This window comes from Vidua macroura, chromosome 3 (genome assembly GCF_024509145.1).
Source record: "Vidua macroura isolate BioBank_ID:100142 chromosome 3, ASM2450914v1, whole genome shotgun sequence".
Classification (NCBI taxonomy): domain Eukaryota; kingdom Metazoa; phylum Chordata; class Aves; order Passeriformes; family Viduidae; genus Vidua; species Vidua macroura.
The window spans coordinates 105,050,373-105,075,838 of record NC_071573.1 but is presented as its reverse complement, the minus strand read 5'-3'; the positions used below and the strand labels follow the sequence as shown (position 1 = coordinate 105,075,838).

Below are 25,466 nucleotides of genomic sequence, written 5' to 3'. Positions count from 1 at the left end.
ACCGTCCCTCCTTCAGCTTAAAGCCGTTCTCCCTTCTCCAATCCCTTTATGCCGTTGTAAACAGTCTCTCTCCAGCTCTCTTAGAGCCCCTTTAAGTACTGGAGGGTGCTCTGGGGTCTCCACAAAGCCCTCTCCAGGCTGGACAACCCCAGCTCTCCCAGCCTGTTTCCCGAGGAGAGGTGCTGCAGCTCTTCCATCATCTCGGTCTCCTCTGGCCTCGCTCCACCGGCTCCATGTCGTGCCTGTGCCGCGGCCCCAGAGCTGGACGCTGTCCTGCAGGTGGGGTCTCAGGAGAGCGGAGCAGAGGCGCAGACATCGCCGTGGCCCCGCTGTTGTTACGGCCGATATCGCCGTACTTCTGTGGCTCGCGTGCGGCTCCTGCTCTGCGGGCAGCTCTCTCCGGCCCAGCACCGTCCCTCACGTGGCCGCGCGCGCCGGCGTGCCCGTGACGTCACGGCGCGCCCGCCCCGCGTGACGTCAGCGCGATGGCGGGGGAGGCGGCGGCGCTGCTGGCGGCGGCGCGGGCGGAGCTGCGGGCGCGGCGGCTCTCGGCGGCCGAGGAGCTCTTCAGCCGCTTCATCGCCCGCAGCCCCGCGGGGTAACGCCGGGCCCGGGGCCGGGGCGGGCGCGCCGGGCCGGGCCCCGCTAACGCCGCTCCCTCTGTCCCCGCAGTGCCCGCAGCGACCTCGCCACGGCGCTCAACGACCGCGGGCAGGTGCGGTACCTGCGCGTGGAGTTCGCCGCCGCCGTGCAGGACTTCACGGCCGCCATCGAGTGCCAGCCCGGCTTCGAGGTGCCCTACTACAACCGCGGGCTGGTGCGCTACCGGCTGGGTACGAGCCGGGGCGGGGCAGGGCAGCGCGCCCCGGGCAGCCCCGGGTCACGGGCGGGGACACCCGCCTGGCACGGGCGGGACGAGGGCGGGCATCGCCCCAGGACAGGCGCGACCGCGGTCTCTGCAGTGACAGCGCTTGCAGCTGCTGCCTGCCCAGCCTGTGCGTACACCCCTGTGCAGCTGGCTGTGCTGCGGAGTCGTTCGAAACGATGCTGTTCCGTGGGTGTAGTTGACTTGTGGAAAAATTTGCACTGGGGTAAAACAATCCAGTTCCAAACACTGCTGTTAAATCTGAGGTAGAGCATCTCCCAAGCAGCTGTAGCTGCAGTGAGCACAGCCTTCTCGACTTCCAGTGGGCTGCCGGCCACCTCTGGGGAATTTCTGCCCCGTTTTTGATGATGCCATCACAAAATGACAGCCCTGTGCCTTTTATTAGAGCTTGGCCATTGCAGAGGTCGAGGGACTGGAGAATGGAGCCAGGCCACGGGCCCCAGCTGGAAGCTCTGTGCCTGTGTGCCAGCCTTAAGGCAGCCTCATTATTGGTGTGGGCCTTTTTCTCTTAGAAATAAACTGGCTGAACTGACCCTTAAGTCCATTTGAGGTTCAAAAATACATGCTCTGGTTGTTGATGTGAAACACTTTCACTCCCAGTTGGGCCTGTGCACAATCCAAATGCTGTGGGTCCAGGAAGTAGCTGCTACTTTGTGGGTGAAAGTATTAGGAGGTGTTCTTGAGTTGTGAGAGGTTTGTGAGCATGAGCAGTTGCTGAAAGATAATTTTCTTTTTTTTTTTTTTTTTCTTTTTTGGGACAGGAGACTTTGATGAGGCCATGAAAGATTTCAGGAAAGTATTAGAGTTAAACCCCCAATTTGAAGATGCTGCATTGAGTCTAAAACAGGCTATTCTTGATAAAGAAGAAAAACAGAAGCGGGGTTATTGAAAATTTCAGGTAGTGATGTGGTGTGAAAATATTCTGCTAAACATGTGATTTTTGTCATTGATGGATGAAACATAAGGTCATTTACATCTCTTATGACCTGTTGAAGAACTTCATTCTTAGGTAAATAAGTTAAAAATTGATTATGATTGCAAAATAATCTGGATTTGGGATTTTTATTCTTGAGGGAAGGTGTAATGTTGATCTCTGTGAGACACATGTACAGATTTTGTACAAAAGTACTTTGTAATGCTATAATAAATATATTGGCCAGTTTAATTGAAAACAAAAATGAACACGTTCTTTTTATCTCATGATTGTCTGCAGAGTTTATCATAGAAAATATTCACAGGAGGAGTTGTGGCTTTCTCTTCCTTATTAAAGAGATCAATTCCCTGAACAATACAGTGTGAAATCCATCTGATGGAGCTGGCTGTGAACACCCAGGCAGCTTCATTTCTCGCATGGTAGGAGGGACCATTACTGAAATCTGTAAATCATCAGCAAGAAACACCGTTGCAAGTTCATAGCAACACAAGTTCTAATAAAAGAAATACTCTCTGATTGCTCACATGAACATTAGGATTTTGTTTTTTAAATTATGCCAGTGACATTCCTGCTTCTTATGGTGAGTTCCTCCGTGGATGATCCCGGAGCCTGCACAAACACAGGGCTCACTGAAGATGGTGGGACCATTGGGATGAGTGGTGAGAGCAGGCTGGAGCCTCTGGATATCCTTCCCAGCAGCCTCTCTGAGACCACTTTCAGTGTGGGGATGAAACTGCAACAGCCACAATGAGCAAATTTGAAACAGGGCTGAGAAAATGCTGCATTTACCTCATGCTTTTGACATTTGACTGCAAATTTTTCAAATTTAACCATTTGAAATTACAGAAATATGATATGTATGTGACCATTCACAGTTTGAGAAATAGGCAATGACCATATTTTCCCCCTCAGAAGTCTTAATTTTGGACTTGATATGTTAAGCACATGCTTTGCTACCATTTATCTTGGTGTTCTGTCTCTAAAACAACACAGATAATTCAATGACTTGACACACTTCATGCCACCTCAGTCTTAAAAACTGAGAAACCCTACCAACTCTTGACTGATGGTGAGAAGGTGAGCTAGAACTAAACATGCTCATGACTCACCTTGCCAAGACAATTAAAAAAAGCAGTAATGAACAGTTGAATGTGACTTAGGAAGTTTTACTGTGAGAAGAGAGATCACAGATATGATTCTGCACAGAACACTTAAAATGCCAGGATATAGATCAAAATATTAACAGTGAATAAGTATTTTAGAAAACAAAGATGCTAGAGATAATATTCCAGCTTGTGTTGTTTTGTGTTGTTTAATTACTTCTCATGCAATTGCTGGCACAGAAATACTGCACAGGGCTGGGGAGCAATTGCCAATTCTCCACATTTGTCCATTCTTCCTTGTCTCTCCTGTGAAAGGATGAACTGTCATCATATGTTTCAGCTTAATCTGGAATTCTTTCAAGGTATTTTTGGCCAGTAAGGTTTTCGCATTTTCCCCTTTCACTTGCACACAAGTCACTTAGTTCTCTGGCTTTCAGGTTTTCAGCCTGAAATTATTAAACAGCCCTGGTGGTTTCAGCTGGGGTAGAGTTAATTTTCTTCACAGTGGCTCGTATGGGGCTGTGTTTTGGATTTGTGCTGAACACAGGGTTGCTAATATGGAAATGTTTTTGTTATTGCTGAGCAGGGCTTACACACAGCCATGGCCTTTTCTCATTTTTGTACTGCCATGCTGGGGAGGATGTTGGGGATGCCTGGGAGTGTGGGAGGAGACACAGCTGGGACAGGTGACCCAAACAGACCAAAGGGATATTCCACACCACAGGGCATAATGTTCAGTATATAATGTGTATAAAAAAACCCCAAAACTTGAAGAGGAGGATGTATTTAGTAACTCCCCTTGTCCTGCAAAGTTTCCTGTTATAAAAGTTTAAGAATTAAAAGCCTAATGGAGAGTAATAAAATTCTTTTATGTAATGTTTTGTGAAATTCACACAACCTCTCAGCCTGTAAAAGGAGCAGGGTTGTGTGCTTTGGATGCTTTGCAATGTGAGGTGCTGTAGCTTTATACTTTTACTGGGCTTTAGGGGTTGTCTCTTCATGAGAATTCCATCCCTCTGTGGAGCTCCTGGGTCAGTCCTGCCCGTTCCACTGCCCTTGTCAAAGTCAGGGGTTGCACCAGTAAGTCAGAGAGGTGGTTGCTGCTAATGCACTGTGACTCTCTTTACTCTGGCCAGAAATATTTCAGACGTGAATAATTCTCAGCTGCTTTCCCAAGGTTTCCTACCTATAAACCTACTCTCTCAAACCCCTGACTTTCCTTCCACAGCTGTCACTGGCAGCCCCTCTGCTTGGCTTGTTCCTGTAGGCAGGGTTAATTTGGCAATGAGTAACTTCTCACCTGATGATTTACTCTAAACTTATGAAAAACCCTGTGAATTCCATAATGAGTTACAGAATCTCAAAGAATAACATCACTGCCTTACAGAACAAGGAAAAGAGTAACATAATCATCCTGTGCTTTTCCCTAGGACTCCATTGTCCTACTGAAACATAGGAGGAGGAGTTGTCACACAACTATCAGTGTTGCAAGGCCTTTCCCTTGCTTTTGCAGAAAGGTGGGAAAAGCTGACAGAATGCCAAAGTTAGCAGGGCACTGAGCAGTGTGAGAAGGGTTTCATGCTTGTTTAGTGTGATCACAGCATGGGGAACAAGGAGAGCCTTTCCAAATGGAAAGCTGCAGCACATTGAGGCCAAAGGGTTTGGTTGTCAAGTAGCCAGAATAAGTCCCTCTTCTAGATGCCTGCCTTCTGATTGAGCAATGGAGGTTTGGTCAGCATGAAAAGCCTGAAACTCTTGGGCTATTACAAGTGAGGGCTGCACTGTGCACTTCTCATCTAGCAGGTAACCTTGTTAAAAAGTGACTGAGGAGAGAAAGGTGCACTATTCCAGTTTTGTGGGGATTGAACACCTCTATCTCCGTCAAGCTCAGCTATGCAGGTCATGCTCTGTTGCCTGTCAGGAGGGGAAGGATTCAGAAAAGCAAAAACAATGTTCAAAACTGAAGATTGCTAGTGGGAGGATAATATCCAAAATTCTTTTATGTCAGCAGATGTTCATCTGCCGTCTGCCTCATCCTTTTAACAGAGGCAGGGGCTGGATCAGTGAAACAGATTTGACCCCAGCCAGCGGCTTTCATGCAGAATGGAAGGTCTGGTTGCTTTGTATGAAAACAGTTTGCTGAGAGATCTGGTCAAGTTGGAGTCCCCACTTCCAGCATGTTGTGACGATTTGAGTAGAACATCGGTCCGTTTCCTAAGATTCTTTCCAAGATTCTCCTTGTAGGATCCCTTTAGTGCATGAGCAGGCAGAGATTGGATACAGTCCAGAGCACTGCTTCCTACAGATCATGGTGATCAGTGTTGTAACCTGAATTGTTCAGGCTGCAACAGATCAGTTCTTTTATCACTCGTGTTTGTGTTGTACAAGGAGCATGTGAAATGGGCCTGAAGGATATCTTTGTCTCCAGCATGTGAAACGGGCCTGAAGGATATCCTTGTCTCCCAGCATATGAAATGGGCCTGAAGGATATCCTTGCAAGGATCCCAGCAAGAAACAGCTGGTCCAGCTGTGTCCCAGGCATCACAACAGTAGGTTTCAAACTAGCTCCTGTTGCTGTGGAAAAGGCCGATCAGTGCTTTCCAGGCTGGGGACTCCCCAGCATGGGGACTCTGGTGCGCCTCTGTCTATGCATTAAAAATAACTTCTCTCACAATTCCTTTTCTTCATGTTGGGTGAATAATGAAGGCTTGTTCAACTACAGGGGTATGACCAGAGTGGCTCCTGAAAGATAATCCAAGGAACTGTTTAAGCCCATAGGCCTGAAAACTGCAATCTAGGACAGGAGTTAAGTGCTGAAGTTCCCTGTGCAGCATCTGAGAGGTAGGAATAATCCCAGGAGAACGGAGGAGCAGAGCAGTACACCCGTGCAATAGCATGGCTGAATCATACCTTGGGAAAGACACCCTCAAAGGTAAACAGGGAATGCCTAACCCTAACACACAGTGAGATTTGGTGTGAAAATCATCATCTACACCATGAACAGCAGCCAAGGTAGGAGAAGGAGACCAAGGATATGGAATTGCTTTGGCTTGTCTATGGGAAGGGGGAGACCTGAAATTTCTGTTGAAATGCAAATGCAAGTCTGTCACTCCTTTTCCATCTCCCTTCCAATGTACGTGGAAGAGAAAAGTCTCCTCATCTGTCAGTTAGTGGGTGAAGGGTATGGAATGCTGCTGGACCTCTTCCTGGTTTTCTAGGGCAAAAGGGGAGGATCTGGGATATCCCACTTACTGCAGACAAGTTTATCTAAATATACTCTGCAAGGCTGCAAAACAAAATGAACCTTAGTTACACCAGACCAGACCTGATGCTCACCTGTGTGGCCTGAGAGTGCTGAGAAGAGCTAGCATTTGGTCATAATTATTTTCCCTTCATCCCAGTCTGCAAATTTCTAGAGGACTCCTTTTTAGATTAACAGAAAGTTAACCTAAATTTATGAATTTGCTGCTGTTGTTAAAAACGGGGAGCGTGCTCTCCTGGCAAATGCATGCGTGGCAAACGCAGTAACGTGCTGGGCTCTGCAGTGTGGGCTGTGGACAGCAGAGTGCACTGCTCATGCAGCAGACGAAGGCAGCACCCAGGCAGCTGCTGGGGGGTCCTGGGGTTGCAGCACCCTCCCATTCCTTTTCACAGATCTTTCTCCTTCGGCAGGTACAGCTTTAAGAGGGCATTTATTCAGCAATCATCTCAGGCAGCATTGCAGCTTTTGGGAAGTGGGCCTCGTGTGTGCACTGACCAGCCAGCCTGGGAAGGCAGGGGCTGCAGGAGCTGGGAAACCCTCTGGAGTCCACACACGAGTGTGCCACCTGCCCCCTCTGCACTGCTGTTGAACATCTACATGTGCTGCAGCCACACCTGCAGTTACACTATAGGCACATCCTGAGAGTCATTACAGGTGGTCATGTGTCAGGCTTGTACTTGATCTCTAAAAAATAAGAATTTAAAAAAAAAAGCTTTCTGTGTGCACAGAAACAAAAAATACCAGGTGTCATTTTTGCTCATACTACAGTGTCCATCTGCTCACATTTTGTAGAGATAAAATAGAGTAACTTTTTCCATACAGGGGCAGGCGAGAGGAAAATGAGGAACTAACAGGTTTCCAAGAATGTCAGGTTGATGTCATGATACAGACAAAGCTCTGCATTAGTGGGAAGAAGTGTGTGCCCTAGTGTTGCCTGCTGGAGGGGCGCTGGCAGTGATTGCTTGGCTCTTTGAAGCCAGTGTTGGTACAGCAGATGGTTGCTGTTGCACATTAGCAAGGAGATGTTCTGTGCATACATTGTTCTGGTGTATTTTTATTTGACTTTTCAGATTTGCACTTTACATTCAGATAGGAAGACTGACATCACTTTATGAAATATTACAAGAAGCAGCCACAATCAGGTCTGGAATAATTTTAGTGATCCGCAAGTCCATATTTGAGCATCTGGAAGAAACAGAAAGTGTTATTTTGCAGCCTTGGGTTGTTTTCTGCTAAGTTTTCTTCTATAGCCATTTTAGAGAGGCAACAGGTTGCAAGATTTACTGATCTTGTTAGCAGACTCAAGAACTTTGCAGTGCTGTCCCATCATCTGGTCTTTAAACTTCATGCAAATAGTTCTGGTGGCTCCTGGAAGAAGTAGCTCCTGTGCCCAGTGGCACCATTTGGAAAGCAGCCAGCACAGCAGAGCCTTCAGGTGCTGTTGGAGAACACACAGAGGCTGAAGTGAGGAGTGATGCTGTAGCAGACAGCTCAGCAGCTCTGGTTGTCCAAGGGGGGATGAAGCTATAGGAGAAACCCGACTTTTTGGAGGATTTGAACCATTCAAATGCATTTGGAATATGGCAGTGTGCCTTAGTGCCTTAGTGTTTGTTTCTAAAATTTTTGGATCTGTTTTCTCTCAGACTGGGGGCAGTCCCGTTGAAAACCTGTTGAAATAATACCTGGCTCCAAAACTGCCTGCTGTGGCCCAAGTCCAGCATGCCCTGCTCTGCTGCTGGCATCTGCTCCAGAGCCACACCAGCTGTGTTTGGCTTGGCAGGGAGCTCTCCTTCTTCCCTCTCTCATGGGCTCAACTGACACCATGGGACTGCAAACCATGTCCATTCCCTGTTCTTGTCCCAGAACTTTTATTTTTGAGGTCATCAAGGACAGACTCTGCACTACTTATGTCACAAACCATGGTGACCTCTCAGGCTGAGTACACAGGGCCTGGTGTTCTTACCAAATTCAGTTTACATGTGTCATCTTCGATCTGGAGCAACAATCCATACTGGTCCAGCAAGTACATAGCCCTGGAGACTGTGAGAAGGGTGACCTGGAAAGCCTGAGAACGATACAGATTTTAAAGAATACAAACATGCTGCATGTTAAAGGTGACATCAACGTTCACAGTCCATGCTTGAGGCATTTCAGATGCCAAAGTCAGAGCTCCTAAATCTCTGAGAAACATCAGGTCAGGGGTGCATTGCAATGGTTCTTTTTCTCCTCCACAACCTACCCTTCTTCTCCCTGCTTGAGCTGCACTGTCCTCTGCAGGTGCTGCCAGGTTGTGTGTTGGTAGGAGAGCACGCTGCCACCGAACAGTGCACATACACCTGAGAAGAAGAAAAACTGCCACTTCATCCATATCAAATCTGACTTTGCAGAGCATTATTTTGTCTTTGCCTTTTGCAGAAACTACAGCTGATTAGACTTATGCTTCTCTGAACAGCTCCATGTGGCACCTTCTAGCTGAACCTGCCTTGAATTTAAAGTTGATGCCAAGGAAGCCCTCAGGCAGTTTGGTAACTGAGAAGCTGAGACAGGAGAAGTTAAAACCTCATGTGCTGCAGTGTATCAAAACTAGACAGAAACTCAATCTGGTGCTTACTGCACACTTAGGAAGCAGCACAAGCCAGAATTGCATCATGTTCATTTCTAGCAAGTTCAAGAGTTGAGGTGCCTACAAAAGGCTGAGTAAATAACGATGCAGTTACTTGAGCTGCCCAGGCAGGGTGAACACACCACGGCTGGTATCAGTATATGTCAGGACAGGCAGTTCACTCAGCTGGATGCACAAGGAGCAAAGTACCCTCAGGTGACTGTCCTGGGTTTTTCTCTGCTCTCCTTAGTCCTTAGAGGAGAACAAGATCTCAAACTTTAAGATCAAACCTACATGCCTCTGCTTCTCTGCCCATTGGGCTGACACCCGAGGAGAAGGATGACTGGCTAGGACAGATGGGAGACAACAGAGCTGAACTTCATGTGGATATTGGGATTCATAAGTTGATTTTTCTGCTCTAGACATTTTGAGCTGAAGTGATATTAATCTGATCCTACACAAAGCCAGAACCACCATATAAAAATCATATTTATGTACCAAATTCTTTTGTTTACTCCAGCCTGTCCAATCTCAAGCCAGTTAGGTGGCAGAGGAGATTTAAGAAGAGAACTGAATTAAAGCTGCACACCAGTCAGGGCAGTTGAGTTGAATGCTGGTTAGGGTTTAAGTCTGTGAGGTGCTTAAATCTATTTCTTGAAGCATAGAGTCACAGAATATCTCAGGTTAGAAGGGACCCATATGGGTCATCAACTCCAACTTCCTGCTCCTTGCTACCTCCAACTAAACCACATGACTAAGAGCATCATGCAGACTTCCAGGATAGAGTCCATGAGTGGGAGCTGAGCCTTTCACTCAATCCTACCTGTTCCAGTTGCTGTGCCAGGGTCCTTACTGCCAGCCTTTTAAAGTGAGAAGGGTGTCTCACCCTGGGGCTAACATGTACCGGGCAGAACTCTGCAGCAAACTCACTGCCATCAATCTCACACCTATTTGAGGGGAAAGATCAACAGATTTAAGTAGAAGTTAGGGCTTTGCTGATGAGATCATTGGATATTTAATACAACTTGCCCATCCACAGTGATGTTCCATCTTGGGGTGTTGTTGAAGTCTGGAGATGTGGTTACCCAGCAGTTTTCCAGATATAACTCAACACTGGGGCTCTCATCCTTCAGCTCCACCTCAAGAAACACAGGCTCCATGGGTTGTTTGAGTATTGCCATGCTGGGCCCATAGAACTCCATGAAGGATTCATCTTGAGAAAATGTCAGGGGATTTTGTTGTTGTTTAATATTATTTAAACTAAAACATAATTGGAAATTCTCTGATTTCCATAGGAGGACATTTACCTTTGGACACTCTTGAAACTACATTCAGAGCTTGTCTTACCCTTCTGTAAGCTGCAGAGAAGGAAATGTTAGTGAGGTTCTTTAGGGGAAAGTAAGGCATGTCTTAACAAGGGAACTTAGGACTGAAAGTCAGAGAGGTTTAAAATGGAGGAAGAGAATTGCACACCTGCAGTATTTGAACGTGGAAACATTGTCCCAGAGCCAAAGGGAGGAGATGTGGCCAGGTCCCTGGAGAAGGCACCAAGCACTAGGGTCTCTTTTGCTTGGTAGTAGCACAAGACTGTTAGTCTAGAAGAAACAGCAATTTTTGTGTTCACATCTGTTTCCCAGCAGCTGTACAGAAGTGAGCAGTGTCAGCAAGCAGCAGCTCCTACCTGTAGTCTGGATCTCTTGTGATTGTTGGTATGCTCTGTCCTGGAAGAGTCTCTTTCTCATAAGAGATTTCATTCTCATAAATAATGTGGTCACCTTCAAACTGTGCATATGGGAAGCTCATTGTAAATTGACTCTTCTCAGGAGCTGGGGTAGGGGACCAAAAGAGAAAATGCAGGAGAGGCAGAGGGTTCCAGCAGGTGTATCTGCTCTGGTCATGGACTTACCCTTACTGAAGTGCCACAGGTAGTGACATGGAACTTGAAGAAGGCATGGGCTTCATTATACTCTCTAGGCTTGCAGGAGCTATCCCTTAGCTTGGTTTTACTCATGTCAATGGCAGGAACTGTCTTCATTTGGGCAGATACCATTATGGTACCATCTGGGTGGCATACTGAGAAAGGCAGAGAGTTGGTTATGAGCTCGAGAAAGAATCACACATCTTTTTGTTGATTGATCAGTTGCATAACTTACTTATAAATGCTGAAGAATTAAAACTGCAGCTAATGGAGAACATCTGTAAGGTCTCCATAGTTCTCACTTTCCTTAGGGCAACATCAAACCTTGCTTTAATTTTCTGAAAGGACACTTCCTGCGAAGGAGGAGATGGAAGAGATCTGTTATCTCCTGTACATCATCCACGTGTACCAAGTTCTGCTGCATAGCGCGTGCCACTTGAATACTAACAAGTCACAAGAGTTAAGTCAGTGTGCAGGCTCGAGCCTGAAGCAACATGGGGGCAGAAGTACAAGTACAAGTTTTCTTGTATGAATTTATCAGTCACTGTCACAGAGATAAATTTGGGCTGATTATTGTAGAATAGTTCAAATTATTACAGCATCAATTTTCCCCTGCCATGTCTTAAAATTTCTGCAAAATTTCCTTTAAAAGATCTGCTTTCATAAAAGCTATATTGAAATATTGTTTCTGGCTCAGTGCAGATGGGACATTTTGCCTCATCTTACTAAAAACACTGAGGAGTTTGTTTTTGAAGACTTGCTGCATATCTTTTAGAGACAAGTGGGGACTGCAGATTGCACAATACATGGCATTTCCATAAAGGTCCATGTCTAATGCCTCTTATCCTACTTGCTCTGTCTCAAGTCCTTCTCTCTGGAGGTTTTCCAATCTATGTAATACCGCAGCACTAGAGACTGTGACTGTAGGACTCAATGAGAGCAAACAGTCCTATGTGCTTTAGAAAAGGCATTGCTGAACAGCTCCTTTACCTCATAGATGAGCCCCCCAGCAAACAGAGGTATTTGCAAGATCAGGTGTGTGGAGTTGGTAGCTGCAAGGTACCCATTGGTGTGGGCAAGGTGCCGGTTCAGGAGCTTGTTGCCAAGGTACAGGTCCCAGTACTGGTGCAAGCCAAAAGTGGGCAGGGTTAGATACAGGTTTTCTTCATCACAGGAACCAACTGCTTCTGGTACTTCTGTGGGAAGAAGGTGGGATGAAGAGTTAGCAATGAAGGAAGGTTTGAGTGGTGAGGTTTGGCCCAGGCAGGGATTTCTGTCACAGGTAAAAAACCCCAGCAGCCTGTTATGTGCATGCTGGCATTGTCTGCAGGGCTTGGCTGTGTGGTAGGGGGGTGTACCAGCTGACATCTGATGAGGTGGGAAGTCCTGCTTCAGCAGTGGCCTGCCAGTTTGCTTCCAGGACTGTTCCCTCTTTCAGTAAGGCAAGCTGAGCTATGTATGTAAATATATTTTTTGATCAGCCTTCTTTGATCTGAACCAAGAGCTATTTCAGAGATAAAATAGGACAGTGAGGAGACTGTCATCTTTGTGGCATGTAAAAATCTAATAAATTTGAGAAATACCAAACAGACCTCCCAATTGTTTCAGTAACCTGCTAAGTACAGCTCTTAGTGAATGATTTCTCCTTACAGAAATTCTCTCTTTGGAGATTAGAGCAATGTTTTTGAGTCAAAGTTCTGCCCTGGATGTGGAGGCAGAATTGTGTTTGAGGACAAACTGAAACTTGTAGCAATGTCTGAAAGCTTTGCCAGTATATGTATGTTCATGTTCTGAGGCATCTTGTTCACTGAGTTTGCAAGCCAGCTTCTTCTACACACTTGTTTTATTGCTCTCAGTGTCTCGAGACTGTCTTGCCAGTATACAGAAGAGCTGCCATCAGTGAAGCAGCAACTTGGCTGTTACCAACAGTGAGCTATTGGGAGGGGTGGGGTTTTCCCCAAAGCTCTCACTCTCACTCTGATGCTCTCGCTGAATTCATTGACAGCCATGCTGTTGATGCAAACCAGTTAATGGCAGGGGAAAGCTTACCAATATCAGCAATCATGCACTCCACCTCTGCCGAATGATAGTAGAGTGTCATCTCTGGACCCACACTAAGGGTGTAGTTGACCAGAAGGGTGTATTTTGTTTCATTTCTATTCACATACTGAAAGGGAGAGAAGAGTAAGGCTGCAGCAGCTTTCAGAATAAGCAGGCATGTATATTCTGAACAACATTAAATAATTATTCTAACACCCTCCTCTCCCCTACAAATAGCTCATCTAGCCTAAAGCTATTCAGAAATCTGGCCTGGATTCAACAGCTCTTTCAGCCAAACATAAATGTGGAGAATGTTGTGCCTTTTCAGAAAATGAAGACGGAAATGAACACAATGGTGGTTCCTCTGTAGCCCAATGGTGAAGGAGCTCATAGAGGGAGATCCAGGTCCAAATCCTTATTCTTCTTTACTCAGAGTGTGGGCCGAAACCAGAAGAGTAAGTAATCGGTTGAATAGAAGGTGTGAGGAGAAGCTGTGGGAGATCCCTCTCAGTATCCTCGTCTCCTTCACTGAAAGTGCTGAAAGCAAAACCTGGTGTTCAACCTGAAATAAATACTTCTGGATTTTTCTTTTTTTGCTTTGATCCTTAATGCAATTTGACTGTGGTTTGACTGCAGCCTGAAAACTATTTGCACAAGTCCTGTGCGTTCACAATGTTGTTCCTTGTAACAGCATCACAGCCCTGCGTGGTTTGGTTGAAAAAGTGGTAGAGAACTTGAAGTTATGCATCCTCCCACTGAAAAGAGAGGTTGAAATCCCTCTGTGAATATGTACCTTTTACAAATATTTAGATTACAAATGGTCTGAAGCTTAACAAAATTACATTTAGAGTACCCTGAGGCTGCCCGTAGCATGCTCGCACGGGGCATGGCCTGTGCCAGCAGTCAAACAGTGGGTTCAGGAGTTACTGGATTTTTGAAACTGGTGTTTGCCAGCATTGCAATAATTGATTTATTTTTCCAAGACACTCCTGTTTCAAAGGGCAGCATCTAATACAGGTTTGACAAACCTCTTCCTGTTGAGCATGCACTTGGACATGAGCCATGCTGACAGGCACTAAAGGAAGTAACATTTCATCCCATCTAATTACACTTGATACTGATCTCCTAGAGATCTATGGAGAGCAAGGTGGGCACATAAAAGCCTCTAATCTTAACTCAGATGATCTCAGACTCATTGACACCTTTATGATCAAGGAACTGTTGTTGGTTAATAAAAGCTGGACCAGGTTCTGCAAAGGGACTGCCCCACCTCCTCCACTCTGCTGCTGAAGTGACCTGCTGTATCCTACCTCTTTCAGAACATATGGATCATCAAAAGAGACTTCCAGGATAAATGCTTTTGTTCCATTAGAAAAGGGAGTTTCATAAATCTTGAAGCCGTGGTGCTGTGCTTCCCTCAGGGAAAATGGCACATTTCCTACTGTGATTGCCACCAGAGAGACATCAGGAAGAAAATGTCCAAATGCAACATTAAATAGCCGTTCCTCTGGCACAGTATCTGCAGGGAGAGAGCATCAAATTACTGCTGATGTGGATCAAATAAGGAAGACGGTTGGGGTGGCCTCCCATTCAAATTCCAGGAAACTTAGCCAACAGCCATCTCTTTAATGGCTCTGATTAATGAGTGTTTGTGTTCTAGTCAGATCTGAAATTCTCCAAGTACATGAGAATTGCTTCAAGCTGCAGGGGATTAACAACAAATACATAGAGCTTTATAGAAAGTGGATTCAGTGACTTTCTAGAGGTGCATTCTGATGTGCAATACCTTTAATGAAATCTAGAATCTAGTTCAGCCACATAAAATTTGAAAAAATGATCATAATGTATGGTAAGAGACTCCTTTTTCTTATTATATCACTTATCCAGATAATTCCAAGTATGTTAAGTGCCTTAATGCATTGGAAAATAAAATTTTAAAACCATGACTACAGCAATGGGTGGCACAAGGATTTCCGTATGCTCCCAAGGTATCAAATGCAGGTAGTTTGGGGGAGAAAATACCATTGATGACTGCTGTCCTCAGATAGTTCTTCCCAGTGTGATAACTGCACATCACAACATCTTTATTCCAGTGCTCACTGGAAAAATCCAGGGATTAACATGAAAGAAATGTTTACATTTTTACCAGCAACTTATAAGTTAAGGCTAAAGGGTTTTTACTGGGTTTTTTTTGTTTGTTTGTTTTAATATAATACTTGAATTTTGACTTTGCCTAGAAAATTGTAAGTGGGAGTTAAGAATATTCTGGTGAATGTAGATGTGTGGCATAGGTTGGGTGGAACAATGTATAGCACAGCAGAAGATTGGTGAGGGTCAATGAGAGGAATGACTTACTGTTGATAACAGTTGGTATTTGTGGCATGAAAGGTGTGGTGATGGATTTGATGACTGTATACTTCGTGGTTTGCCAATCTGCATCCGTCCATGTGTGCTCCAGAAACAGGTCAATGCAGTAAATGACTCCATACACACCACCAGTTATGGAGCTCTAGGAGGTGAAATGTGTGATTAAGTCTTCTCAGTAGCTTAATGAAGAGATGACTGAATATGGTTAAGATTCTCACACTAGGAAGAGCAAATGGTATTCTAGTAGAGCTTGGGATGGATTTTTCTAGGAGATTTTGCTTGTTTGTTTGGTAGCTTGGCCCATTAGTCTGGTCCATGTGTGGCTCAGATACTGCTGAGACCCTTAATAAGGAAGTATCAGGGGTGTCCTCATTAAGTTTAGCACATCACCATATTTGTTTTGGTTGGCTTTTTACCATTCCTGGATTACCAGTCACATCTCTTGTTCTGTCTGTTACACAAATAGGGAACTCCTGAAGGGGTTAAGTAAAAATCACACCAATACCATCTTGTAGGAATGTTGCCAACTCCTTTCTAGATGTTCAAGTTGGATGGAGTTTTGAGCAACCTGATCTAGTGAAAGATGTTTCTGCCTATGGAAGTGGAGTCTGGAGTAAATTGTCTTTAAAGGTGCCTTCCAGCCCAAGCTATTCTCCTCTGTTCTACTGAACATTCCTTTTGACATTGCCTCTGTATCTGTAAATTATATATTGATGAGGAATAAACTGTGTTCAAAGCAGGTGACTGCACCACAACAACATGCAGAGAACCTGTCCCTTGCTAAATCATGCTGTCTTGGAAATTGGCAGGGAAATTACTCATTGAGCCAGGCCAGAAGTTTACCAGGACTAGTTTCATTATTGAACAACAAAGACAATTAAATTCCAATGTCCAGAAATCCCTTCACTCTTAATGTATTAGTATGTCTTATAGATTATTAACAAAAGGCAGCCTCTTGCTTCTACCATGTTTGGTCATTGTGAATTCCTAGTTTCTGCGTAAGTGCTTTCAAAACACAGAGAAGAAGCATCTAGCTCTTCAAATATTTATTGTATCTGCAAATTTTAAGCAGCAGTCAATCCGTATTTGGATTTATCATGATTTGATACATCCATAGTATAGGCCCTCAAATGTATTTGTTGTGACAGGTTTGTACTAACCTCTAGCTTGCCTCCTCCTGCTCCAATAGGGATGGTTATTCTGATGTGTGTCTCGTTGTACTCCAGTAAGTAGTTCATCTCTTCTGGATTCACTATGACTTGATCATCCACTCCCATTACAATGCTTTTAGACAGAAAGGTGGATTCCTGGACCACTAGTGTGGGGATAACTCTTGGCACAGTCCATGTTAGCGTGGTATTGGTGAAGCTGATGCCATCTGTGGAGTTAGATAGACAGTTCCAGAGAAGGGGCAATTGGAGTTACCACTCAGTCCTATCTCTGCCTTTCCCTGATTCCATTTCACCAGGATATCTCTACAGCTTTCACTGATGCAACACCTTGCAGGATATTAGCCAAATGATGGCTATTTTGTCACAGAGACCCTGGCACTCGAAGCAGACCTGAATCACCAGTTTCAGGGGAATCATTAATTTATTCAGAAGAACTGGCAGCTGTGCTCCCAGCTACCTGCTCTGTTGTCCCATGGCTTACTGGCAGAAGGAAGAGGGCACAGAGCATATTGGCCTCAAGGTCTCATCAACTTAAAACCTTGTGCTTCCTCATTATTTGTTCACATTAATAATCTCTGTGAAATTATTAATGGCTGTGAGAGCCAAGTGCAGCCACCACTTCTCTGCAAAAAGCCAGGATAGTCCTGTCTCTCCAGAGAAAAGGATTATGTGAGTTTCAGGGATGCAGAGCTGCATGCCTTGCATGGAATAGTATGAAAAAGAACAGCCAAGGCTGTGGGATTAGTCCAGGGGAGGCCCTGGCAGTTTTGCTTGTTTCCAGTTTCCTGCATCTAATGTGGGGATTTGAGAAACCAGAGACAAGGCATGACACTGCACTGGGAACACAAGGAATGTAGTGTCACAGCAGGGACTGTGTTTGTCCGGGACTAAAGCCACAGACTCTTAGCTCATGTTGTTCTGAGGGAAGCTTGTAAACCTCTTCTCTTATTGAGAATGGGAAGACTGTGTTTTCTACTACCTCCTTTGGTGGTTATTTTTAGTGAAGAAGGAAGAGATCCTTACCAACAGGACAGGAGACAGTTGTGTCAATCAACAAAAGCAGCCACCGCTGCCTGTACATGGAAGTGGAAGTGATCATGTTCATATTTACACCACTGACCTGTTTGAGCCCAGGCAGAAAAAGAGAACTGATGTTCTGGAGAGGCAGTGGGAACAGCAGAGCTTTGTGTCTGACTGGGGTCAGCAACTCACCACGCTGACGTCAGACTCATTGCTGTGGTAGGGCGCTCGCAGGTACACTCGGGACAGGCTGTTATTGAAGCTGTAGCCCAGTTTTACTGCATCACTTACTGTTATTCTCTTTCTCCCTGATGGAGAAACAAACATCAGTTGCCATTGCTGGTATGCAACATTTTGAGTCTGCAAGAGAGAGATGAGCTATATCAGTTCTATGTCTACCAAAGTCTCTTGAAAAGCGGAGTAGTGATACTGTAGTGCCTATTTTCCTGTTAGAAGTGAGAGTAACTGGAATGATACTACGAGCTCATCTCAGGCAAGAAATACCCTTGAGATATATATGTGTATATATATATGAATATGTAAAGATAAGGAATTCTAGAGCTCTTTAAGGCATGTTTAGGGATACTCTTCTAGCAGCCCTGGAAGAAACATAGACAGGTGACCTTGAACAAATCCACTGTGGACAAAATATCTGTGCTGTTAAGAAACAGATTGTCTCCATGTCTGTTGATTGCTGGAGCAGTACAGAGGCCAAATGACCCACTACCATTACTGTGTAGCCATACTGTGTCAAAGATTAGAAGAGAGCAATGCCTGTACTGGCCTAGAACAGAGTCCCCTGCAGTGATGGCCATATGGGAGCACAGTCAAAAGGAAAATGGGCATCAGGAGCAAGTAAGACATGAGAAGCATGGGACAAGCATGTATATTTGACAGAATCACAGAATGGTTAAGGTTGGAAGGAACCACTGGAGGCCATCTGGTCCAACTTCCCTGCTTAAGCAGGTTCCCCATGAGTGTGGTGCTCAGGATTGTGTCCAGGCAGCATTTGAACTTCTCCAGATGAGAGTCCACACCTTCTCTGGGCAATCTGTTTCATTCTTCCTCACATTCAGGTGGAACTTTCAGTGGATCAGTTTCTGTCTATCTTTTGTCCTACTGTTGGGCACCACTGAGGAGAACCTGTGTCCATCCTTTTGACACCCTTCCTTCAGATACTTGTGTACTAAGATCCTCTCCTAGTCTTTCCCAGTCTAAACAGGCCCAACTCCCTCAGCTTTTCCTCATAAGATAGATGCTCCTGTCATCATTTCCCACTCATTCTTTCCAGCCTCAAATATTTTTCATCTTAGTGACTCCTGAGCTATCTGTACCTTCTTTGTATTTTGTATGTCTTATTTGATTTCTCTTCAGTCAACTTTTCCAGACTTTCCTTGGGATCAAGTAAGCTTTTAGCAGCCACAACATCTTTTGGTGATGAGTTTGAGAGTTTCACTACCCATTGTGTGAAGAACCACCTACCTTTGTTTGTCTTGAACTCAGTTTCCACTAATGGAACAAGCATATGACTCTGTTCTCCCACCTAAATGTCTTTTTGCAGTCTAGAGGTCTAAAAATACTTGAGAGGTTTTCAGTACTTGACGGCAAATTTGTCAACTCCCTTTTTTTTTGTCAGAGATGGAGCTATGCCCCAAGAATGACTCATAAGAGCAGAGAGAAGAGGTAAGCTAGGAACTGTTAGGAAAGACTCCCCTTCATACCTCTGGCAGTGCTGACATCCATGCTACGGTGTAGTCATTTGAAACCGCTGGGACATCAGTCTTCACTGACACCTGGGGACACAGGAGATTCTTTGGGAGCAATGGGAGCAAACAGGTCTTCAGTGTTATTACAGGCCTGGGGAACAGCATCTGTCAGGATTTAGCAGTGTGCATTCACTGGAGGTAATTAAAGTGTTTCCATGGAGGTTCTTGATGGCAGTAATTTTTGTGGCCTTAAAATGAAAGTTAATTGGCCTGTGTCTCTCCACTGGAGGTGTAGGAAAGCAGGTTATTGGCATTAACAGGACTGGTTCTCTCTTCCCATGCAGGCTGAACACCTAAAAATGTCCCCAGTATGTAAGGTAGGTGCTGTGGTGTAAATTTTTCCCACATGTGCTGCAGAGTGAGGCAAGGAAACAGGACAGAAGACATCTGTACCATGGTTTAATTGTGTTACAACCCAGACATGACTGCACATCCTTGAGTTCTGACAGGAAAAGTATGTTTTCTTTCTCCTGCCTGTTTCAGGCATGCACAGAAAGCAATGAAATTTGGATTGTCTGCTGCCTCATTTCTACACTGGTGTGTAGGTGATGGCAGCAGGCCAAGCAGCCCAATTGCACCACCTGGCAGGAGGCAGCTCTTGTTTCACAGGCATGTCCTGTGAGTTGTGTGATTCAGCAGAGATGCAGCTCTGCAAACTCTAGGTTTTATTATTTCAGATATGAGGATGACATTTGCACAGATGCTGCAGCACTTTATGACCAAAAGAGACTCTCATGAATTTAAGAGCTTGGCCTTAAGTCTCTCTGTTGATTTGCTTGCAGAGGCTTGCCTTACTTAATCTGTACAGTTAACTGAATTTCACTGCATACAAAATATTTATGGTATGTAAATGTGTTACCAATCAGATCTACAGTTACACACTCTGCTAAATAGTACGTTGCTATTATGCCTGGTACATGGGGTACAATCAAATTCTGACAGGAATTTGTGGAGGTTGCTGTGCCTGGCAGGGAGCTTGGATGTAGCCTTGCCTTCAGTGGGAAGGGTTTACCTCCATGTAGTTTTCTTCGCACATGATTTCTCTTGAAGCCCAGGATGCATAGGAGCAGTACATAGGGTACGTGTAAGTGACAGCTGCCCTCATGCTTGAAAATGAGGAGACCTTGATGTTCACAGTCAGTGAAAACAGCTCATCTGCCTGGGAACAAAAACTGGCAATTCAGCAGATGGTGTGGAAGGTTCCAGGAATGGCTGCATGGGACCATACAGCCCAGTGTTCTGTTTCTGAGAGTGTTTTATAATGATGAGAGCAGCTTGAGAACTGCAGTAATAGTTCCTACAACAAACCATCCTGTCTGAAATGGTTTGTGTCCAGGGTCATACTGATCCAGGGACATTGCTTCAGCACTCACAGCCTTTGCCTCAGACCCCATCTCAGCTCTGTTCTTGCCACACTATAAAGGAGCAGCTGGTCAAGGGCAGACCTGACCTACCTTACCGTGAGGTTCATGTTTCTCCTCTTTGTGACTCTGTGTGTCTCCATATGGAGAGAAAGTACTGGAACTTTTGTTTTGATCTAAGTAGTTCAGATCTAATCTACAATGCTGTTTAATGCTAGACTAAGTCCAGTAAAAAAAAAATCCTTTTGGTTCTTCGGCTCCTCAGGAGCCACACACAAAGCCATGGACTGTCCTTCTATCTGACACAGATGTGTATTTTTCAACAGAAGAAGGTAAAAGCTTTACAGAGAAATTTCCAGCCTGGAAATCCAGGTCATTGCACAGCACACTGTATACCCCCGTTCTTGTTAGCTAACTCTGCCTATAAAGTTTTACCATATTTTTTCTGTGGGGCTTCCAGGACCAACCAGACTAAACATGGACAAGCAATGAAGTTTCTACTCTGATTTGTTCTGGTTTTGGGTACATTTCATCTCAACTAACATTTATAAATTAGAAATCCAAGCTACACTTTTACACATATTTTTGGAAGGGGTGAATCACCTTCTGGAGATGCCTGCTTCTCTCCATTGACTATTGTGGAAGAGTAAACAACTAGTTTAGACTAGACATTATCTTTTAGATGGCTAAAGTTACGTGAGGCAAATTTGGGTCTAATAGACATGTGTGATCTACGTTCCTAGGCATGTGTTAACAGGCACATTACCACACAAATTAAGCCAGGAAATGATCTGCCAGAATCACACTGCAAACATTACTTTTTCAAGCAGATGCCTACTTCTTTCCAGAGAGGCTTTCAAGAAACTCTCTGGCAAATCAGCAGCTACAAGGATATGCTTGAGAACTGGCAGCTACTCAGCAGCATTAGGATAAGTGTCATTCCATGGAGAGAGGAAATCCCATGTCAGTCACACTGAACAAACCTCACAGCAGAGAGCCATTGCCTATTCATTTCTACACTACACTCCCAACACTAGTTCCTTGAGTTCAGTATTCTCAAAACATGCCATTAGAACGCATATACTATCTCAGTCTTGTATTTTTGGAGAAGATGTACTGCCTGAGCTGCTTCCAAGCCCATGTCTGGGCCTTACCTCATTGGCCACGTGACAGCCGAGCACTGAGGCACGGAAGACGGGATTGCCCCACACATCTTCTGTCAGGACATAGCCACAGCGAGATGCTAATTTCTCATCCAGCAGAACAGGACCAGAATAAGGATCTACAGAAAAAGGGAAAGATATGTGGGATGTAAAGCTCAAGACAAGTCCTGGGGCAGAGTGGTGCTGAGGTCCTCTCATGCAGCTCTCTCCATGTGGGTTGGGTGCTCTCCAGTGACATGTGCTGCTAAGGAGCTGGTGACACTGTGCTGGCATGTGTAGGAGTGCATGAGACAGTTTGGCATGACTCAAGCTCACACATATAATGTGCTCTTCAATGCCTGTTTCCTCGCATCCAGAAGCTTGTGCCATTGCCACTTTGAAGTGCTATTATGGAGAGTTTCTCTGAAGCATCACTTACATTTCTCCCTACCCGATTTTCTTCTCTAGAAAAGAGTTATGGGCTATTAAACACATCTGTTTCTAAAAATCATCAAGTTAGGATAATCTGCTGCTCACTTTGCTCAAAGGATGTGGTCACAGATCTGTTTTGGGTGGGCACTTTTACATATTGATCAGGTTTACTGCTTCTCTCTGCATGCTGTGAGGCCTATAGGGGAGCCAATAAGAGACATGACAGGGACTGGCTGTGCTCAGCTCTTGATGATGGTAGAATTAATAACATCATATTTTGTTAGTCATCTGCCCTCTGATTAAGGAACTGTTTTAGTCTTGGGCTAGACACAAGAATCTGTACAAATAGATAGGGTTTAACTAGCTGCCACTGCAATTTCTAGATTTGTCTGTCATGCCTATATGTTGGACAGTTCTAGAACTGCTGTTTCTGTAGATGTATGCCTGCAGGCAGGATAGGCTCAGGAGATAAGTAGGAATGATTTTGGAAGAAGAAGGAATAGCTTTTATGAGACCAGCTGATAGAGCTGGAAGAAACAAACATCATTTTGTGCCTGAAGGCTGGTCTGTTTTTTCCAGCAGTATCAGTTACTCTAATAAATGCTATCCCTTCTGCCCACACCCTTTCCGTATTAGATTTTTTCAGTTCTGCCTCCAAATCAAATGAAGAAAAACATAACCCAGAAAAGAGTGCACCGATCTCAAGAGAAATTAATTAGGTTTGGGGTGAAATCACATACTTTTTACAATCTGATGTGAAAATTTTCTGGTTTTCATTTTGGTTCCGAAGATTTTTGTTTTTTGTAGAAAATGGAACCCCGTTGTCCAATCTGAATCATGGTATTTAAATGCTATTGTGGTGTTAAATAAAAAGGAAATAAAGTCCTTTAATTGCTGCAGCACTCACTCAGCCCTCATTGAGAGTGTGTTTTCTGGGTATTACCCAGCCTACACTGCTGTTGTCATTATGCTGTTCAGGTCATATCCAATCTGCAATGTTGCCTTTGTTTTCCTTGTTAGACATGTGTAAGGCTCAGCAGAAGAAAGAATGAAAGTCAAATATCAGTCCTTCCTCCTCAGACCATCCTTTCTCCTTTCCCAGCACCACAGTAGCACGGGGCAGAGGGGGCTGTGGCTGTAGTTACCAGCTTTACTCCTCTGCAGGGTTAGTGGCCAAACTGAGGTGGCAGAGGCTGGCTCAGGGTGACAGTGATGTGCTGCAGGTTCCTTGGGGTGAGTTACCAATTATCAATAGATGGCAGCAGCATCCAGATCACAGACTCTGGGATCGCTTAGGTGATACCCCAGCCTTCATGTTATTTGGGGCTGCCACTTGTAACTCACCATAGATTTCCAGCTGGAAGAACTTTCCCTGGAGCAAGAGTTTATTCAGTTTCATCCAAAAAATTCTGGAGCGGCAACTGCTCTCTACAAAACCTAGTGGGAGCACATATAGAGCTGATGAGTCAGTGGGACTGGAGGGCAGAGAAGAGGCACATTGTGTTACAAGCAAAATAACCAAGTTCTCATCCTTTCCTCTCTCCCCACTCTGCTTTTTTTATGTTTCACCAACCTGGGGGAGCCATCTGCCTCCCTTGTCCCAGCCAGAACAGTAAGAAAAACAGCCAGATCCTGCAGTATAAGCACACGAACTAATAATGAACAGGGAGAAAAAATAAAATATCAAAATGGAAAATTAAGGAGGTGGAAACCAAAGTCTTGTTACCTGTGTAGCAAGTGACCCACAGCCTCCATCTGTCCCCAGCGACCTGTGCATGGGCAGCAAAGTCCTCCTCCCTGTGAAGTAAAGGGGACCCACGTGTGCAGATGGCACTTGGTCAGACCCAGGAGGAGGGGTACAGGTTACCTTTCACAGACTGTGCTGTCTTCTCCAAACCCTGTGTGTGGACCAGGAGAGACCAATGGCTTCTGTTGTGGAAGGACACCTGGGTGGAATCCTGCAATGCCCTCCAACGTTATCAGAGCTCGCTCCTGGCAGAGGAGGCAGCTCCCTCTCTCTGGGAGGGCACAGCACCCTCCTGCCAGATATTTGCAAGGTCAGAGGCTGCTGCTGAGCCTAAATGTAATGAATACAGCAGAGGGTGCTTGGTGCTTTCCATCAACCCCTGGGAAGTATTATCATTCCTTACAAGCCAGTTGGGTAGCTCTAGGTTCAGGTGTTTAGAACACATGAAACATTTCTCCAGAGGTATTTTAATTTGGTCTACACAGGAAATACATTTTTGTTTCTGTGAAATGTCTCAGTGACCCAGCCATGCAAAAGATAACAGCAGTACTTTGGCAGCTGCACATTTTGCTTTTGTGGATCCAGTTAGATTGCCCTTTGATTTGTTTGATTATCAGAGAGTGTTTTGGTGAAAACATCTTGTTTTCAGAAGTGCTGCAATATCTCTGTATCAGTCAGACCATGTGCAGGTCTGTAAAAGGCCAAGCATCTTGCCTGGGAAAGTCTTTGCTGATAATGGGAGTTGTTTCTCTGGGACTGCAAGTGACCCAGGAAAGAAAGGCTGACAGGCTTGGAGAGCTAAAAATACAGCTTGTGTGGCATGGATGAGCCAGGGCGGGGTGAGGAGTACAAGAGACTTAGGTTGACATTTTAGCCATTTCAACCCAGAGCTCAATTTCTTTTTGCCCACCATTTTGGGCCATTGACCAAACGTTCATACCTTACCTTTTTTTCACAGGCATGAGCAAAGCTGTGCTGTAGAACAGATTGTTTTTGCCGTGCACTTCACACCACTGTGGGATAAACAAAAGCCAGTGGGCACATCCCCTCCCAGGACACAGTGCAATCAGTGTGATTTCTTCCTCTTTCAGAGGACCTGTGCAGAACAGGTCCTGCAGAACAGGACCCTCACCACAGCAGAACCCTCACCACTGCCCTGCCAGACATGGTCACTTTGCACAGTGGGGAACAGTGGCACACATCTTGTGTGAGTGCTCTGGAGTGGAGCCCTGGGGCTTTAGCAATCTCCTAATTAAATGTCCTTTGGCCACAAGACCGTTTCTCATTCAGTGGGAGCTGAAGTCCAGCTTCTGCCACAACTTCTCATGAGCCCACGCAGGCTGCATGATCCTGGCCCCCGTTAACTCTGCGTCCGAGTGACTCCTCACTGAATCCAGCTGGAGCTGGAATTCTGCTGGAAATGGCCATACTCAGATACCACAGTGATGAGTGTGGTGTAACAACGAGATTTTGAATTTTGAGTGAAAACTTCAGTATATTTGGATAGCAAACAGTTCCAATTTTGATAAGCCACTTCCAAGAGACGTGTAGCATCTCCCCGAGATACTGTGAGTCAGGGTCTGAGGGAGCCATGTTCGACAGAGCATGATCACAATTGATTAATTAACAATCAACTGTCAGGGCAGGTACACAACTGCAATTAGCTGCCACAAGCAGTAAGACAAATTTCTGCATCTTTGGACAACTCAGACCA

At 45.1% G+C, this 25,466-nt stretch overlaps 2 protein-coding genes across 4 annotated transcripts; one reads left to right on the top strand and one right to left on the bottom strand.

Moving 5' to 3' along the window:
• The first annotated feature begins 390 nt into the window (after window positions 1-390).
• TTC32 (tetratricopeptide repeat domain 32) lies at window positions 391-2,338 on the top strand. Its single transcript, XM_053973798.1, has 4 exons — window positions 391-598; window positions 673-833; window positions 1,648-1,784; window positions 2,100-2,338. Exons 1-3 carry the CDS (start codon window positions 486-488, stop codon window positions 1,773-1,775), a joined length of 402 nt encoding a protein of 133 aa, XP_053829773.1. The 5' UTR covers window positions 391-485; the 3' UTR covers window positions 1,776-1,784; window positions 2,100-2,338.
• A 4,881-nt stretch (window positions 2,339-7,219) lies between these two features.
• On the bottom strand, window positions 7,220-23,929 carry LOC128805202 (zona pellucida sperm-binding protein 2-like). 3 transcript variants are annotated; one of them, XM_053973736.1, is made up of 23 exons: window positions 23,732-23,929; window positions 23,579-23,637; window positions 23,350-23,442; window positions 21,586-21,713; window positions 20,083-20,229; window positions 19,026-19,097; window positions 17,497-17,664; window positions 17,308-17,404; window positions 16,273-16,490; window positions 15,101-15,254; window positions 14,056-14,264; window positions 12,755-12,872; window positions 11,696-11,901; window positions 10,941-11,058; window positions 10,694-10,860; window positions 10,469-10,569; window positions 10,261-10,382; window positions 10,095-10,145; window positions 9,810-10,000; window positions 9,611-9,727; window positions 8,425-8,521; window positions 8,149-8,250; window positions 7,220-7,644 (listed from the first exon to the last, which is right to left on the bottom strand). In XM_053973736.1, exons 1-22 carry the CDS (start codon window positions 23,758-23,760, stop codon window positions 8,168-8,170), a joined length of 2,745 nt encoding a protein of 914 aa, XP_053829711.1. In that variant the 5' UTR covers window positions 23,761-23,929; the 3' UTR covers window positions 7,220-7,644; window positions 8,149-8,167. The 3 variants fall into 3 exon arrangements, with proteins under 3 accessions (XP_053829711.1, XP_053829710.1, XP_053829712.1); XM_053973735.1 differs by having other exon boundaries at window positions 7,220-7,623; XM_053973737.1 differs by lacking the exon at window positions 20,083-20,229 and having other exon boundaries at window positions 7,220-7,623.
• Between the last annotated feature and the right edge of the window lie 1,537 nt (window positions 23,930-25,466).